The sequence below is a fragment of the Larus michahellis genome, chromosome 7 (assembly GCF_964199755.1).
Source record: "Larus michahellis chromosome 7, bLarMic1.1, whole genome shotgun sequence".
In the NCBI taxonomy this organism is placed as follows: domain Eukaryota; kingdom Metazoa; phylum Chordata; class Aves; order Charadriiformes; family Laridae; genus Larus; species Larus michahellis.
In genome coordinates this window covers 54,672,125-54,691,087 of record NC_133902.1, presented here as the reverse complement: position 1 = coordinate 54,691,087, position 18,963 = coordinate 54,672,125, and the positions used below count along the sequence as shown (strand labels likewise).

Below are 18,963 nucleotides of genomic sequence, written 5' to 3'. Positions count from 1 at the left end.
CCATTTAATTGCCTGGTCCGGAAATCAGTGGATATTTCAAAGGGAAAAAATAGCAAAAAAGTAAGAGGCATTTTTCTCAAGAAGGAAAGGGTTGTTATAGAAATGCCAATAAAAGATGTGTGTATATGTGTGTGTGACTGGGGGAGAGGCATGGAATATAAAAAAATCGAACGGGTGAAGGAAAAAATACCAGTAGAGTTCACAGAGCTTTGTTTTGCTGCTTTATCAGTGTTTCTTCTGTGTAATATTTTCCTTTTACTTTGAGTTAAAGGAAAGAGTCAAAGATGGAGCAAATACGCCATAGGTCCGTTAATGTTTGTGTCAAACAGTCATAGCAGGAAGAAAAACGTAAGAAAAACTGCAAATCAAATTTATTTGATGCTTTATTAAAGATATATTAAGATTGAAATGGAAAATCAAGGCAGCAGAAGACTCAAGAACCAGGCTACGAAAGAATATCTAAAATTACACGACCTTTCTTTTCTTTCATGTTAGAGAGCTCCGGTAGCTAGACTAGGAGTAGAATACCAAGTGAAATTATTTACTTTTGTCATTTCAGAAGTGGAAAAAAGCAGCTGAGAGGTCTTTTAGTCCAAGTTCAAGCAAGCTCAAGCCAGTATTGAATTGACTCCAGATAGAAACCTTTCTGGTTTTGTTTTTTTTTAAAAAAAAAAAAAAAAAAACAAAAAAACCCCAACAAACTTTGTTCCAATAGAGGGTTCTTACTAGAGCTGTTCCCAGCTCTTCTTCAGAGGTCTTTATTCAGTAATTCAAATAAAGAGTATTCAGCTTTTTATATCAGTTCTTCTGTATTTCTCTCCTGTATTCTATGTCTTCCTGTCTTCTCCTGTGGGACCGTTCTGCTCCTGTCTCCCACACAAAGGCATCTGATCCCTTTTGTACTCAGTTGATGTGAATCAGCAAGAGTAATTAGATTCTTGTACTTACCCTCAGACAACAAAGCAGCAGCATTAAAACCCTATATTGTTAAAATCTAACGTAGTATTTTAAAACTGGCTTATCCATTACATCTTTCAGTCCTCTTTCTTAGCTTATTTAAAGTCCAAAATTGTTGTAGTAAGTTTTCTCTGTTTCATGTTAGATTTGTGTTGAAAGTCTTGAATTTAAAATGTTTTATAGAGAACAAAATCAGTAGTGAATTTTAATAATCCTAGGGTGTTACAACATAGTGCAAACTTTTATGTTTTTTTCAGGAACCTTCTCAGTTGACCATTGCATAAAGTTATAACATATATTGAATTTTATAAAGTATAAGACATGAGTGTCCCAATCTTTGAAAGACAATTGCATTAGAAAATCATTACTGCACACAATTTTTGGCTCAGTATATTTTCTTGGTATGGTTTGGGTAATTTTTGAGCTTGTAGTTCATGTTTTACAGTTCTAAATGTGCCTTTTGGTACTCTATTTTTCTCTTGAATTCATAGTCTGTCTTAATTTCCATGTTTTTTTCAAATTTTATATCTTAATTCTGCGGAATTGCTCTAGAAGAGAAATATAACATGTTTTTAATGTGCTATGAGGAAGGTTCATAAAAATGAGCACTTGTCTGTACTTTAGTGTTATTTATTCTGTTTTTTACCAAGTTCTGCTCTATAAACTCACGACTAATGACAAGTAAAACAGATAAGATAAGCAAAACAAAAATAGACCTTCTCTCCAATAAGATATGCTACATTATCCATTTAAACAACTTCTATAATGAGTAACTGAAGAATGGTTCATGGAACATCAAAGGATTTAATGAACCACCCAAATAAATAAAACACCGAGGCATCCTCAAACTCCCAAATATGAAGTAGCTTTGTTGCAGCAGATGTATGTGTCCAGGGTGGATAACAAAAAATTAAGTGTGCACAGTATTTCGTATTTTTAATGGGAAACAACTGAAATAATGATGTGCCAGTCAATCCCCCACGATAACTTTTAGATTTGTTTTCTAGTTTCAGCTTCATTTGAGAGGTGCAATTGCCTGAAAGATGATCAGTTCCCAGACGTTTTGTTTAAGTAGGTTTGATCCCAGGTTAGGTGTCTGCACCATGTCAGCTCTGGCCGTGAAGGGAGGCAGCCAGACCCTGCCGAGGAGGGACGTACATGGGCAGGAAAGGGTGCACCCAAAGCAAAGGCTGCTGCATAAGCACAGTTATATCACTGCGCTCCGCAGAGTCCGTGCTGGAGAGTACTATTCAGCTAAAGAATATCCGATATTCCTAAATGCTGCACTTACAACGCAATCTATTTATTTAAATGTCAAAGAAAAGGAGTTGGTGTGCCTTTGTCTGTCAATAGACCTCTTGATCAGGGAGTGTAGCAAGAGGACGAGGGGTAATGGTTTTAAACTGAAAGAGGGGAAATTTAGATTAGATATTAGGAAAAAAATCTTCACTGTGAGGGTGGTGAGACCCTGGCCCCGGTTGCCCAGAGAAGCTGTGGCTGCCCCATCCCTGGAGGTGTTCAAGGCCAGGCTGGATGGGGCTTGGAGCAGCCCGGTCTGGTGGGAGGTGTCCCTGCCCATGGCAGGGGCGTGGAACTATATGGTCTTTAAGGTCCCTTCCAACCCAAACCATTCTATGATTCTATAAAATGGGAACCTTGGCTCTTTTTCATTAGTTGTTTAACTACAATAGATTAATTCAGCGTAGCATCTGAAGAGTTCTCAGTGTTAGTGGTACCCCTCTTGTTAAAAGCCATGTAGTTTGAAATGCTGGATTAGTTAGGCAGCAGTCTAGCTTCACGGGATTTGTTTTGCTACGTAAGAAATGAAAGGTCTTATTGCTGAAAGCATGTTTTGGGCTGGAAAGGTGCTTGTCTGTTTCTTTAGGATTACAATTATTTGGATGTTTGAGCATTGTATGCGTGCTAGTCTGTAATTAATTTCTTGTTGGTATCATTGAATGATTTTATATCTTGTTCACTGAAATGAATAGAGATTTATTTTTCAAAGTGTTTCCAAGACAGGCACAACTCTAATTGCAAAACAGCTTTATAGAAAGAGTGAATCTGGCCTAATCAGAATTTGTAACACCTCGTACCTCACCTCTAAGACGGTGGCACTATTGCCGTAAGCACTCGATGAATGCAGAGCAGCAGGCAGTATCTCTTCTCAGTGATTTTACAGACTGAACAGATGAGAATAAGAATAAATCAGAAAATACGGTTTAGGAGCAAGAAGTTAGTATGCATATATCCATTTCTGAGGAGGATTTAAAGGCTGAATAATTTCCTTTAAAATATTTTGGATAGGGTTTGGTTGAGAAGTGTGTTAGTTAATAGAGAGAGTGGAAGAGACGTCCAAAAAATCAAACAGGAAAAGGCTGAAGTCACCCGAAAATGGCTGGGAAGTTTTCTGAGATTCCCCCAGGTGAAACTAAGATTCATTTTTTCATTGCTTAAACTAACTAAGGAATGATAGTTTCAAGCAAGAACCCATACTGTCATTACTAACTTACATCCTAAGGAGGTCGACTTTCCTGTGGCATCATGTGGATGGAGCATAACTGCTGTGCAGAGGCCCCCGACTCGGTACAGTAGGAGCTCCCAGCCCTGCTCTACAGGCGAGCGCAGCCCCCACCACCTCTGCAGCTCTCACTGGGGGCTTATGGTCTCCTAAGTTTGTCATTTTTACCAGCACTGTAGAAACAGAAGTGATAGTTTACTTTCTCCATCTTGAAAAGTGATATTTTTTTCCTCCTCGTTGATCGAGATCTGTAGCTCCATTTAAGATACAAACAGGTTCTGTTTTGCCAGTTACAAGAAATGGAATTGTTGAAAAGAATTCTGTGTGTGCTCTTGCTGCAGACGATACCTGTAAATTAACCTGTGAAAACGGAGGAAAGTGCATTATTAACGAGAAGGGGGATCCTCGATGTCACTGCTGGCCCAGTTACTCCGGTGAAAGGTGCGAAACGAACCATTGCTACAACTACTGCCAGAATGGAGGAACCTGCGGAGCCTCTCTCCTCGGTAAATATTCCTCAGTGGCTGTATCTTACTATTATACCTGCCTTAATTTAAATGTTTTAATTTGTTCCTTGTCTGTGATATTTTTTCTCTTTGTAACTTATTTGCTTTGTCTGTACTTAAACGATGTACAATATAGCAGTGTATACCATATATATACTTTGTAATCAATAGTGCTTTTCATCCACGTATCTCGGTGTTTTAGCAGAATTAAGCTGCATCCCTGAAAAGGGAACGTGTAAGTACATATTCAGCATAGACGCACGTGTCGAGGTGTAGAAATGGAATTGTAAAGCATAAGGTCCGGTCAAACTACACCAGGAACAACGTCACACACCTTGCGCTCTCTTTATCTCAATTCTCCCTCTTAAGTTTTTACACGCATACGCAGAGTTATTTCCTTAAATTACAGCCTTGTGTGACCTCAATCTTTCACCTTTGTCATACCGGAATTCACAAAATAGACATTTTACTCATCTAATTTTCAGGAAGATTTGGTTGATCGGAACTCAGATCCTTTTTTTTCCTGAAGGAATTTGAAATCGCATCCCTTATCTTCAGGGAGATTATCCTAACTGTCAAAACAGTTGGGATATTTGGCAGTTATCTTTGTCCCTAACATGTAGGCTGTTGTAGCTTGTATAATGCTATTAGTGTTTGGGCTAGAGAGGGAAAGTGTGATAAGAAGTTGCCTGAAATTTAGTAATTATGTGAGAAAGGAGAAGTTGAATTCTATTTTCTGCTCCAAGGAATATTTAAATGTTTGATTCAAAGTCAGACAGCTGGAGAAGAGTTTGCCGTCTCATCTCAGAAGCTTATCAGCTGCTGAAGATGGTGTGTATCATTTTCTCCTACGTAATGAAATGACTAACGCCTTGATCTCTGTAAGAAAAGTACAGGCATCTGACTTTAGAACAGGAGTTTGACTTCAGCACAACCAGAGCGAGCTCCCTGCGATTCAGAATCACATATCTTAATCTCTGTGACAGAGGGGGTTTAGGTCCCCATGCCTTCCTCAGCACACCTTACTAATTAACTTTCGTTTATATAGTTTAGTAATTTAGCTTCACTTGCTGGCTTCTCTGGAGCCTCCTCTTATTTACTGAGGTGTGGTGGCAGAAATCCAAGTGAATGCAAACCCAGTAATCTGTTGTGTGCCAAACAGAGGATTTTTCGGTTATAAGTATTTGAGGGTTAATAATGTTGTTTGTGGTTAACACCACTAATAATGACTAAATGTTATGAAATGATAATTACTTGTACTTGAAGTTGATTAATTTTACTTGAAACTGCTTCTAACAGCCGATGGAGCTACTGACACAAATGATAAGCTGAGATTTTTGTCAATGTGGTGAGATCAATACATGGTTAGTGAGGACATGCAAGTGAATGAAAGTAAGTCACGGGTGATTTAAATGATGTGCAGAACTTCCTTGTCATCCGCGCAGAGGATGTTTACTCCCACATCTTTACATGCCTGGCATTTAATTGATACTTCTATGGGGTTCAGTGGCTTCATAAAATTAACAACTCGGCTCCTAGAACTCAGCTCAGTTCTGAATCCTGCAGAGACCCCAGGGTTTTATTTGGTCCTTTTCTTTTGGCAGTAGCCGTAGGGCCCACTCACCTCCAGCAGCTCATGTTTGCTTTGCCGGGCAGCTCAAACTTGCTGTGCTCGCACAGCTATGCTATCGCCTGGATTTTTTATCTTTTTTTCCTGATAAATCCAGCGTCTGAAACAGTGTGGTGGGTTTGGTCGCCAGTGAGCGAAGGAGAGATATGAACAGATTCTACAATGTTCTGCTAAATTGTTAATCATGGCCCCAGCTCCTACAGAGAGCCTGGAGATGCAGGCACAGCCTTACTTCTGCTTGGTCTCAAACAGGATAATGTGCCTGCACCGAAAATGCATCAGGAGAGACGGCATGGATGTCACCGCAGTCCACATCTCGCTGTTCAACTGCCTGATTTTGGGGAATCCAAACCTTTAACGCCAACTAAAGTCATACCACACATGGCCAAAGTGTGCCAAGCCTTTATAAGCCAAGAGCAATGTACAGCTGGTTCTGACTGGGCAAACCTGCTAATAGGAATACTCTTCTGCTGTGCTGTGTCCGCTTTACCAGTTTAATTAAATTTTCATGATCGTATTTCAAGTTAAGAAGGTTTCCTACCTGCCGTTTCTAATTCATGGGGGTAGCCATGCCTTGAAGCCTGTGCCAGAACATTCATGTGCTGGAGACATGGAAAAAAAGACCGTATGTCTTTCTACATCAATGTGACCCTATCCGGCATTCCAGATAAAATTTTCAAATTGATCCACATCTCATCTTCCTTGCATGCCTAGCCCCTGGACCCTGTAAATATTCTATTAAGACGAAATCTCTATTTCTTATCAGACTGTATTTCTTATCTATATCAGGCCATAAATCCTGTGTTTCTGAAACAAAGTAGCATGTCAGTGAGATGTCCCCTTATCCTCGTTTAATCTAATCCATGATATACTAAAGCCATTATGTATCTTACAGAGGGAAGCTGAACTCGATACCCCAAAAGTATTGAAAACTGTAATTAAGTCAAGAAAGCTTAATTCCTCAAGGGGTTTTTGCAACAACTGTTTCCTCTTTCCAGTCAAATACATCAGGGTGCAAAGCATGTCAGGCAGTCAGTGCATCAGCGAGGGCTGCACACACCGTTCCCGGTTTGGACTGGGGTGTGGAGTCCAGAGCAGCATTCACGCGCTTCCTTCTCCTTGTCTCAGCCTTCAAGGTGGAGTTGATCTGCTTTGTCAGGTTCATGTCAGTGTCTTTAGTGTACGTGTTAATTTATTCTTGCACATTGCTACATGCGGGAGTAAAAAAGTTCCCTATTACCAGGAATTGATCAGTTTTTTCTTAATGGTTGTAGAACTTAAGCATTACATTGTGTCTACATTTGTAATATTACATCCTACCAAATGGACCTGTCCGCCAGCAATAGGTACATGGCACGCTTTGGGGGGATTTTTTTGGTTTGGGTTTTTTGTGGGTTTTCTGGTAGAGAATTCTGTCACATTTCTGGAAAATGTAAAATTGTTATTTTAAAATGAATTCAGCTCAATATCATCTTAATTTCTTCTACTGCACTATTTCTGTCTGTGCATCCCTCCTCCCAGACTACGACGCTCACAACCAGTTCCTCAAAAAGCAGCATTTATATTTTTGATCCATTATACAATTGGCTCATCAAACAGTCCTGCCAAACCGATGCAATCAAGTTGTACGTATTTTCCCAATTTTCTCTTTTTTAAAAATGTATTTTTGTTCAAAACGATGCAGCTTTTTCTTCCGGAAGTTGCAGAAGTCTTATGTGTGCGAGTGCCAATCCAAATCCTATAAATGATCTGTGATAATTTCAGCTTGCTTGACTCTGCCTGCCTTAGAAGCTCTGATTGCCCTTATTGATTCTCGTCTATTATCCAACTCAAACAGCTTTGATGCAGTCGATCTAATGAGTGTCACTCTACACGCGTGCCCTTTGGAAAGCTTGGGGACAGCCAAGAACTTTAGCCTCACAGGGAGATGAGCTTCTGCAGGGTCCCCGTTGCTGGGAGGCTTCCCTAGGAGTCAGGGAATTTCCTTACTGTTGGCTTCTGGCTCAAAAATCGAGAAAGAGATATCCTGAAAACAAACCTTTCATCGCGTTCTGATTGAAACAAAATGACTCAGCGTATAAAAATATTCTTCTAGTGAATGTGTGTGTCCTAGTGCATGTGTAAATCCCGTTCTCTTTCGCCGCCTAATATATAATAGAAAAGTGATAACTAATTAAGTAAATTGCGGAGTATTACTCATTTTTTAAAACATGATTGTGCTAAATCGTTGCTGGATGTGGTAAGTTGTAGAACCTCATTATCTGCACACAAATGTTAATTTGTTAAACAAATCCCACTGGCAATTCAGGGATTATTCACTGTTGGTTTACTTACTGCTAAGCCTTTTGGCAAATTCCTATGTGAACGTTATATAGCTAGAGATTGGGGCAGCTTTAATTAAAATTTATAAGTTTATGACAGTTGTATTGAACTACAATAATTGAACAAAGAAAATGTCATCAGTTAATTAAAAGTACACATCTGAGACATGTAATTAAAAGTTTGGGTATAAGAATGAACACTTTCTAGTAAACCAAATTAATGGGAATTTGGAAAAAAATTAAATGTTACCATAAAAATGCACTTGCATTCTCCTTGCAGTTTAAAGTAAAAATGTTGGAGCAATAATTTACTAAATGTCTTGAACACATTAACTAGGTCTAAGTAGTTCACAAAATTAGATGAATACCTATTTGTACTATACTTACAGTACAAGAGTATGTCTAACCATATAGAATTGTGATGTTTGTATCAAAATGAGTAAAAAAATATTATGTCTTTCCACTAAATGAAAATTGATGAAATATTCTCCAAAAAAGAATTATATATAATGTAGATATTATTTTATATTATTATTTTTTTGGCAAAACAAGTTGATTTTGGAACACAATGGTGCACACTGTCAGTGAAGAACCCGTTTACTTTGCTAACGTCATGTCAGTCCCAGTAGTCTCAAAGGGGGATGTTACAGCATCTTGTCACCGGGACGGGGAGCGTGGGAAGGGGAGGGGGGTGGTATTTAGCTCGATACAATGGTCCCAGCAGAACCACCACAAGCAGCCTTGGTGAGAGCAGCCTTTGGGGCCACTCTAATACATTTAGAGATTGTTCTTTTCTCCCTTTCTTTCACAACATGGAGAGAATGTGTATCTCTTGGGATTGATCCCAATCAGCTCACCTACTAATTATGTACGGTCATACATCTTCTCTCCAGTCCCGTTGCTTCAGTAAAGCTAATTATGGTTCTTCAGCCGCAGAGAAATGAATTATTGTGATCCCACAGACTGCTGATAACTCCAGAAGACACAATATTACTTACAGTAGGCAGGCGTAGTGCCACGTTGTGCTCTTTAATAGTGACAGCAAGTGAAATATGCAAAGTAAATGTGTATATTCACACGTAACAACTTAAAAACACACAGTGCTGGTAGTGAATTTACCGTTGACTGGAAGAAATAAATAATCTGTGTCTTGGTGCAGGCATTCATCTGGATGATCTTGGTTTTCGAAACTTTCAGAAAGCTTACGAAAACAGTGCTATTTCCCTAAAATATATTTTTCTTTAAATTGCAAAATGCCTTTTGTGGTCATACAAAATACATAGTATTTCTCTGTTTCTTAGGCAATAGCATGAATCAAAGTTGATCTCCTTAGAGTTATGTTCATTACAAAATAAATGTAAATGGGAGTTAAAGATATGAGTAGATTCCCAGAAGAAATCACCTAGATATTACAGAAATAGTGCAATAAAATATTTATTAGATATTTTTGAAGAGTATTTGAAAAGTTATTTGCTATTATATACCAAATTAATTGGCAAACTAGGAGTAACTACAGTCTCTGTCATCAAAACCTAACTGAACATTGTAGGATTTTGATCCCTGTCATCTTCCTATGGATGATTCTCATGGATGAAAGAGTTAAACTGCATTTCATCTTCATGCCAAAAACTTCACGTATTTTGTTCATGTCCTACTGCCAAAAATAACTTCCTATGTCCTATGGTCCCCGTAAAGTATTCTCCTTTAATTTAGTAATTTCTGTGCAAAACATTTGAAAAACATATGTGAGAATTTTATAAGTTTGTTTCAAATTCCATCAGTTCTAGAATTAAGATTTAAAAAAAAAAATCTGTAAATTATTATACTTACTTTATTAAGAGTGAGGCTACATAAAGAATCTTCAGAGACTAGTGACTTTCAAGTACATTGTTTCCCCAGAGAATTTTTGTTACTATTTTTGTTACTTGTTTTATATGTCTTACTAGGTGCACTTCAATGTATTCTGAGCAATTTATTTCTTTAGCATTTTTACTTAGAATTATTTTAAATACTCTCATCGATATAGGGACTACATGCATTATGTTTCGACTTGCTTATACCTGTAGTGAGAAATTCAGTGTATCCAAGAATTGCGTCAGAGATAGTAAATAGCAAAGTGGATGCGCATTCATTGCAAATCACTGAGTGGCGAAATCCTGAAACAAAAAAAAAAAAAAAAAGGAAAAAAAAAAATGTGCTTCTTGCTCTCTAGATACTATTGTTATTGTGGTTTTGAAACTGGAACATTTACACAGGACATGCTGAGAATGTGCTGCCGCCTTGTCCTCCTCGACATTTTGACAAACAACATTTTTCAACATAGGTAAATGAAATGGGCAAGTTTTCTTGGGATTATTATGTTAGGGAATAGACTGAAGAAGGGGCATAAGGAAAGGTAGGATGCTCATCTGTAACAAGCAGAGGAAGAGAAGACAGTATTCTCATACAGTAAATCCAGCAGAGGGTTGCACTGAAGAAGGAAGAGCTCGAAACAGGGGAATTTTTATTGTTTTCTTCCAGAAAAATATTTTAGCACGTTTTTGCATAAAATAAACCAAAAAGGTGGTTATCTGAATTTGAGGCATTTGGTATTCCATAAACCACTTTCCCCGTTAATGTTTTCTATACTGTAATGTGTTTTGAACCTTTCTGTGGTGGTGAAGGTTGGGAATTAAGAGGCAATTTTACCTCTGTCTCCGTACAGCTCTAATCCCGAAACTTCATGACCGGTGCAAATGCTGAAGTTCTCTGTGCATGAGATTGCCTTGACGCGCTTGTGAGCTAGGATATGTGACATCTTGGTTAACGTGACTCTTTCCCTTGCAAACATAAGTCAATATTCTGATTCTATGATACAAAAAATTCTGGCATTGTTTGTCGTTATTTAATACTGCGGGTTTATTGAACTGTTCTTGGAACTACTTTGTATCAGAAATAATGTATGAGAATAAGGCAGATTAAAATGTCATTATTAGTATTATTTTAGATGGCAACAGTCTGCGTATAAATAGGCAATAAACTATTAAGGTTACTAAAAGTCATGTTAAACTGAGTGACAGAAATGGGGTTTAGGCTATGCTTTCATGTAGCTGTCAGCAGTTTGGCATATTTATCAGCCCACATTAGCAAAGAATAGAATAATCTTTCCTACAAACTAGGGAAATATCATTGCTCCATCTTTTTAAAAAAGAGAGGAGTATTAATAATAAAAACTGATTTCAGACCTCCGGATCTATGTTCCATCACTATTTTATTTTAACTTTTTTATTGAAACACTGATTCAGATGAAGGATTATGTGAAAGCACCTGGCTTGGGGGAGAAATTTAAATACAAGTGTATACATGGGGAAAAACAAAAAGAGTCTGTGCTAACATCTGAGTTCAACATCTTTGATTTAATGTTTAGATCACAGGGGACAGATATGAATAACCAGGCTGATGCATATTAAACTAGTTGGAGCTATTTTTAAGTCAATGGTTTTGTTCCTGCTGTACTCATTAGAGGAAGAGACTAACTGATCTCATGGCCTTTAGGATGATTTGCAAAACACTTCAAATTAGCATGTCTTAAAATAGAAAATATAGAAAAGAATTATGTGAAGGGTTTCATGTAAGAAGAGTAAGAAGTAAGTGAAGGAAAAAGAATAAATAAATCATTCTGCATAAATCAGAGACGGTAGAAGAAATGAGGGCACTTCACTTGCGTTGAAAATTTCTCCAACGAATATGATCTTAAATGATTACATAGTATTAAAACAAAGGCAGACCAGAAGAAAATCAAAATTGTGGGATTTGTGGAATATTTAGTTTAGTCTACATTACTTTAATGAGACAGCCAACTAAATAGGGAAGAAACAAAAAAAAAAAAATAAGAAGGGTTGCACATTTCGGAGTTTTCGATGCAGCTGTGGTAAAAGACAGCAGGAGGCAAACGTGAAAGTAGTTGTGGATACCTACACCAGGCATTGTATTAAAACGAGGAAACGATGAATGAGACCAAAGCCAGCAAGGAAGGGACCTAGTCATAATCCATCAGCAAGTCAGGCAGCGGTAAGGACTTCTTGGCACATCAGTATGAAGATGAGAGATAATTATTATGGTAAAGTAACTCATAAATGTTTTTTCATTGGACTACTTGGGATTTTGGCTCTTGTGTATGTTTTAAACCAAGTCAGGCCCAAGTCAAGCAGAGTTTCTCTTGTATGCTCGCTAACCCCCCCCCTTCATGAAGTAGGACTGTTTATATGCGAGAAGTTTCTTTCTGCCCGATGGTGTTGGTATGAAGTCTTTCAAATGTAAATACAGGGAGTATGGAGTTTCTCATCGTTAACATATTCCCTGACTTTCTCTGATCTCTTTTGGGTTCCACGGTCATATCATTATCTTGACTTGGGCTTTCAGTAATGAAATCTAATAGGCTGGGTTTCCGGTTTATGCCTGTAATTCCAGTCCAAAGGGCTTCTGCATCGCACATACAGTACATTACGTAGTTAACTTGCTAATCTGTTTGACTTTAACACTTCTTAACATGTAGCCCTATTCTATCTTGGGCAAAGACTAGATATTAAGGAAATGCGGATTGGTTTTACAACAGTCCATTAACTGCCTTCCTGCACCAAATTTGCTATAGCCAATGATATTGATGTTCCCATTCAGGACTGGACATTTTGGTTCTCCCATCTTAATTCTTAGACTTTTACCATTTATGTAAAGCACCCGTGTTAGTGTTTTGGTTTTCTGTAGTCTACTTATGAGGCATTCCTTTTGTTCTGCCTGATACCTATTTACTCTCTGACTATTGCTTAGCCCATGCATGGTCCCTTACTCAGGGATATGGTATTTCTGTGACTTTACTCAAAGGGATGAGTCGTAGACTCATAGAATCACTGAATCGTTATGGTTGGAAGAGACCTTTAAGATCATTGAGTCCAACTGTTAACCCAGCACTGCCAAGTTACCACTAAACCACGTCCCTCAGCACCACATCTACACCTCTTTTAAATACCTCCAGGGATGGCAACTCAGCCATTTCCCTGGGCAGCGTGTTCCAATGCTTGACAACCCTTTCCATGGAGAAATTTTTCCTTATATCCAATCTAGTCCTGTATGTCAGCTATCACTTGCTCTGGAGTGACCCAGTCAAGCTCTTGATCGTACTTGCCACAGCGGATTGTGTTCCTTATCACTCAAAGAAAGACCATCTTGTCTTTATTTCAGAAGTGTCCTCAGGTCCTGATTAATCTTCGTCTCTTTCCTTACCCATCTTGGAAGCCAGGAAGAAGAAAAGTGTTAAACTCTGTCCCTTTTCCCTAAGTTTAAGAAACCCATAAAGGCGGAATGAAAGCAAATGGAAAGGAGGGTGGGGAAAAATAATGTTTTGCAAGAGATAAACAAGAATGAGAATAGGTTATTAGGAAGTGAGAAGGAAGATGGCAGGTTGGACACATCAGGTCATTTATTTCAAGAGAAGATTGCAAATGAGATATAAAAGCAAAGTCAGGAGATTGGAAAACATTTATGGGATCTAGAAGTTTGGTTTAAATAAGATAAGCCTTAAGGAAAAAAGTCAGGGAAAAGTGTAAGCATTTAATAAAATAATGGAATTGTAACAACGCTATTAATCCTTTAGACATGAGATTTAGATAAGGAAAAAAAATGGAAAAATTAAAATTGGTAAGAATCACAGGAGGAAAATGCATCAATGTTTAAAAACTATTTTAAAACCCTTTAAAAAGAAGCTATAGACGAGGAGTTCATTTTGTGCAAATGTTCATCAGTAGGTGCTCGCTACTTTTCAGACATTGAATATTGACCTTACAGGCATCTTTGGTTGGATGCAAGACAGCAATTTTTGTGTTACAGTGGATAACAAAACAGGCCCAGATATTTGTGGTTTAGTAAAAATTGTTATGTGAAGTTTGGCTATTAGCGCATTCGTAAATATTTGTATATTCATGTGATTATATGTAAAGTTTTGTAATTTGAGAATAATGGAGTGTATTCTGAAGAGGAATCAATGTTGATTATACAAATATTTATCCTCTGCAACCGGAGCAATGCAGCCTGGCAGGATGTTTTGAAGAGCGAAGTCATATCCTACATTCCTACTGAAGACCATCTTTTAAAAAAATTTCCAAATAAAGAGTCAATGACCGTACACATACAAGTGTCAAATGCATAGATGCACTTTTTGAGGTGTCCATGTCTTGCAGTACTAGCTTTATATCTAAAAAGTTGTGAGTTCAAGCAGTGTTTGCAAAGGCATGTTTAATTAGTGTCTAGAGAAATGTAGTTGGGCTCAGACATTAAAACTTGCTACTCTTATAGGCTTATCAATCTTTAAATTGCTGATTTTTATTTTAATGTTTATTTATTTTTATCATAAAATAGTTTTCCTTGTTTTGAATAGGGAGGCCTACCTGCAACTGTGCGCTGGGTTTTACGGGACCAAACTGCAATCAGACGGTCTGCGATCGCTTTTGCCAAAACGGAGGAACCTGCAGCGTCACTGCTGGGAATCAACCCTTTTGCAACTGCTTGCCTGAGTATACGGGAGACAGATGTCAGTACTGTAAGTAATCTTCACAAACTCCTAAATCTTGCTATAAAATACTCTTAAATCTGGGTTTTATAATAAAAGTTCTATAAAATGGAAGTTTAACATGATTTGAGTGATTTTTCAACGATGCACCTTGGTAAACTTAACTCTGCAATTATTCATGCTGCTAAGGCAATGGACTCTGATATATTCAAGTGATCTTTGAACGTACTTCTCCCATATCCGCCTACCATGTGTAGGTGAAGAAAGAGCTTTTTTAGGAATTTTTTATTCTGGTATTTTCACGAATGAATACGTACAACGGAGTTGTACAAGACAGCTGACTGTCAGTAGAAATAAGATAATTATGTTAAAATTTTCTACTCCGGCTTCTCATAGTTGTTATCTTTTACTTGTGGAATACCTAAACATAGTGAATTGACGTAGCTGGTTAAAAAATTTGCCTGGTATCCCATATCTTTGCAGACCAACGCATGTGTCTTGAATCGCTACCTTGCCTTTTGTTTTTATTTCTAACCCCATTAAGCACTATATTCACAACTGCTTTGAGTGTCTTGCCTCTATATTCCTTCATCTTGCTCAGTCAAAGATCTCCTTGATTATGGTTTCTGCCCCGTCCTGGTATTGAAAATCAGGATTTCTAAGCATTGCTCTTGTTTAATTCTCAGAGTTTAGGTTCTATCCTCTGCATCTCAAATTCCCCATAGTTTTTCATTCCACTGACCCATCAGTCTCTTCTCGTTGAGGTAATGTTTTCTACAGGTTTCTATGTCTTTAGAAAGGCTTTTCTCGCTTCTTAGAACTTTCTCTAATCTTTTACTTCTTTTATAGAGGAGGGGGGAAAGAAGATTATCAACCAATAGGCCTATTCTTACTCCATTTATCTTTCATTTCTCTCCATGCTTTCTCCTAGCATGGGTCACCATTATTGGTTTTACAGTGACTCAAGACAATTGAATATAACTTTGAATTTCTTCTTTTGGTCACTCATTTCAAAATTAGAGTTTGTCTTCCTCATGTCTCTTCAACATGATGACTCACCAGCGACCCTAACCTAAAACTGATTATTTTTCTGAGATCAGAATTACTATTTTTAATCTTTTTTTCCTACTCCTGCTTTGCTTTGACTTTATCACTCTAAAATAGAGGACTGTCGTAGTGCTTGTTATAGAATTGAACATATAAATGTGAAAGCCATCATCTCTTTTGAACGTAATTCAGTGAATTTGCTGAAGAAAGCTAGATTTATCAAAATGGAAGGGAAATTTAGAATTATCTACAAGATGCAAAAAGTATTTAGTTTTAGTGAAAGGTCTGTCAAACAAGGAAAGGGTTAGTGTTTATCTTAAATAGAATTTGTACTGAAGTTAACTGAATGTATTTCCAGTTGGGAGACTATGAAATAAATTGAAACCTTTGAATGGAAAACCAGCAGTAATTGTGATTCTCTCCCACTTGGTATTAAACAAACTGCATGGATCCACAAATAACTATCTGCAAACACAATTGGGTATTTGAAAACAGTATAGTACATAAATCATGCACAGACAGACACACAGATTAAGAAAAAATATTTACTTGAGGCTTACCCAAAACCCAAACAAATTGTTTCTAGTTGAATGCTTCTGCAAACATCCTTTTTTTTTTTCTTTCTCTTTTTAAAGAATTAATTTAAATGTAAATCTAGGAGTACTTTTTAAACAGTGCTTATTATCAGATTTGGGTTGTCTGCTGACACTTTGGAAAAACGCCACAATACAGAGACTGGAACACATTTTAAAATACACAATAAAATTAAGCTTTTGTTCATTTAAACCTTAATATTTTTTAGGAAAAAAAGTCTTATAATCTTTTAGAGTATTTTTTTTGTGGCCAAAACCAGTTCTATGAAATTGTAGGGCTTTACAGTTAATAATGTGTATACAAATTCACATCTATGATTTTGTGCTTTATTCACGCGTATGTATGATTTTTTGCTTTATTAATCACATTCACTTTGTATGCCTGTTGGAATATATTAATGTAGCATTATTGCAAAGATTGGTTGCCTCTAAGATATCTTTTTCAGTCTTTCCATGATACGATTGAAACTACTTCATATGCAAAGGATGATACATGAGTGTGCATAGGTATTTTACTCATGCTCCCAAGCTGAAAATATTATTAGTGGGGTTTATGGCAGGGAGAAGACATTTACATGCAGTATTGCCAGATTGCAAAGACCTTATTTTCCTCATACTTATCGTCTCCAATTACCCAATGCAGAGTTTCTCCTGTGATTAGTTCGCATAAGGGCTAATAACCAAAATGTGTGCTCCATGTCAAGGCACTGGCACTGCTGAAATAAATTTAAGTGAATGAATTTACATAGAATTCTACTAACATTGTGCATGTTATTATATACACGTATTTGATGTATTTGAATATAATTCTCTATTTTAAATTCCTGAAATAAGACATGCAGGCTAGTTAAAGTTCATTTCTTGTATCATTTAAGGCCCAAACAACCTAAAAAATAGAATGTGGTTTCATGCAGTTACAATCATTCAAAGTGGATATAGTGATCTCGCAAGCTGTTACTTTCCCTGAAACTGAAATTCCTTTCTTTAGGAAAAAAAAAAAAAAAATTGTGACATTTCAATCCAAATGTAGCACACACATTTTAGATATAGCAGAAGATTAAAGGTGTTTGTGACTACAATCAATACTGAAACCAAATACTTTTTTAAAGCATGAAATTCCTATGCCTAGGTTTTGGGTTCGGTTGTTTTTTTTTGTCCTAATGTACATTTAAATATTTCTCCCTTGCAACGCTTTTTTCATAAAATGTCTTTCAATATTATCTTTCAAACTATGGTAGTTTTTGTTCAAAAAACAGCCCTCCTGCTGCAAATTACCATTCTGTACCTTGAATTGGGGAACGGCAAACAATGAACTACTTCATTTAGTGTCTTTTAAGCCTCTCTGGTTGCTCAGTGGTGATTCCATAAGTAGATGAGTCTACAGCCTGCATAGACAGGTGGAGACATACAATGAATAATCAAACAGAAATAACCCCTCCGACAGTCAAGCTTTGTCCTTTAGCAGAAGTCTTCCAAACACTGAGATTCTGGAGCAAGTCCAGAGAAGGGCAACGCAGCTGGTGAGGGGTCTGGAGCACAAGTCTTGCGAGGAGCAGCTGAGGGAGCTGGGCGTGTTCACCCTGGAGAAACGGAGGCTGAGGGGAGACCTTCTCGCTCTCTACAACTACGTGAATGGAGGGGTAGCCAGGTGGGGGTCGGTCTCTTCTCCCAAGAAACGGGCAATAGGACAAGAGGAAACAGCCTCAAGTTGCATCAGGGAAGGTTTAAATTGGATATTAGGAAACATTTCTTCACCGAAAGGGTTATCAAACATTGGAACAGGCTGCCCAGGGAAGTGGTGGAGTCCCCATCCCTAGAGGTATTTAAAAGAGGGGTAGACGTGGTGCTGAGGGACGTGGTTTAGAGGTGGACTTAGCAGTGTTAGGTTAATGGTTGGACTCGATGATTTGAAAGGTCCCTTCCCACCATAACGCTCCTGTGATTCTGTGGTGAGTATCAATGGTATGGCATTCAGGATAGTCTTCTCTGAGAGGGGCGGGGAAAACAGCCCAGAGAAGCATAAGCAAAACGTTCCCCACTTCATGAGGTACCCTCACAAATCATCTGTTTTAAATACACTCAGTAAAATATATCAATTTGAGGAGTCTCCAATGTGCTGCTTGCAGCGTGCCCCCAGTCAAACGGCAGCTTGAGAGTTCACACGGCCAGACTCAAGGCTGAAGTTGCCATTTGGCCGTGGGTTCGCTCGCCAGTGAAGAGCCTGATAATGCCCTGCTTCTAGCTGCTGCTGGCTCACCCTCAGCCGCATCTTCTGCTTTAAAGGACGTGAATTTTTTAGTTTTGACAGAAAGGTATTATTTTATTAATATGGACCGGTTTAAGCTAATGCAGATGCATAGTTCAGAATTGATGCATCTTACATATCAATTACTTCATCTGTCCATCAAGAACACCACCAAAAGGTCAACGCAACACGCTAACTACACAGAACACATAAATAAAAATGAACCTAAATGTTAAGATAGCAGTGTTTTGTAGCTCTGGAAGCTTTTTCAGTCAGGCCGCTTGTTTTTTTTAAAGGGATGTGAAAAAAATGAGACAGTTACTGGTGCTTCTAAAGAGTTAAAGAATTCGCTACTTGAAATCTCAGTCCTGCTGGCATTTAAGCAGGTAAATAAGGTAATGGGGTCTCGCACAGTCTATAAAGATAAGCATGTATGTAGCTTTTTGTAGAACTTATGGATTATGTCTTTATGTATTATTATTAGAACTTCATGAAATTTTAATATGTGGATAAATGAAAATAAAACTTAATTATTTCAGAATACTGTTTCCATTTCAGTTTAGCATAATGCCGTTAATGCTAATGTGAACGTATCGAAAGGT

The 18,963-nt window shown here is 37.7% G+C and overlaps 1 protein-coding gene across 11 annotated transcripts in view; it reads left to right on the top strand.

The window, feature by feature from the left end:
• LRP1B (LDL receptor related protein 1B) overlaps positions 1-18,963 on the top strand; it is a 743,839-nt gene that overhangs the window by 698,345 nt on the left and 26,531 nt on the right. For all 11 annotated transcript variants that reach the window (XM_074595863.1, XM_074595857.1, XM_074595859.1 and 8 more), the window contains 2 exons: positions 3,820-3,984; positions 14,345-14,506. In XM_074595863.1, coding sequence (XP_074451964.1) covers positions 3,820-3,984; positions 14,345-14,506 — 327 coding nt within the window. The remainder of the gene's footprint in view (positions 1-3,819; positions 3,985-14,344; positions 14,507-18,963) is intronic.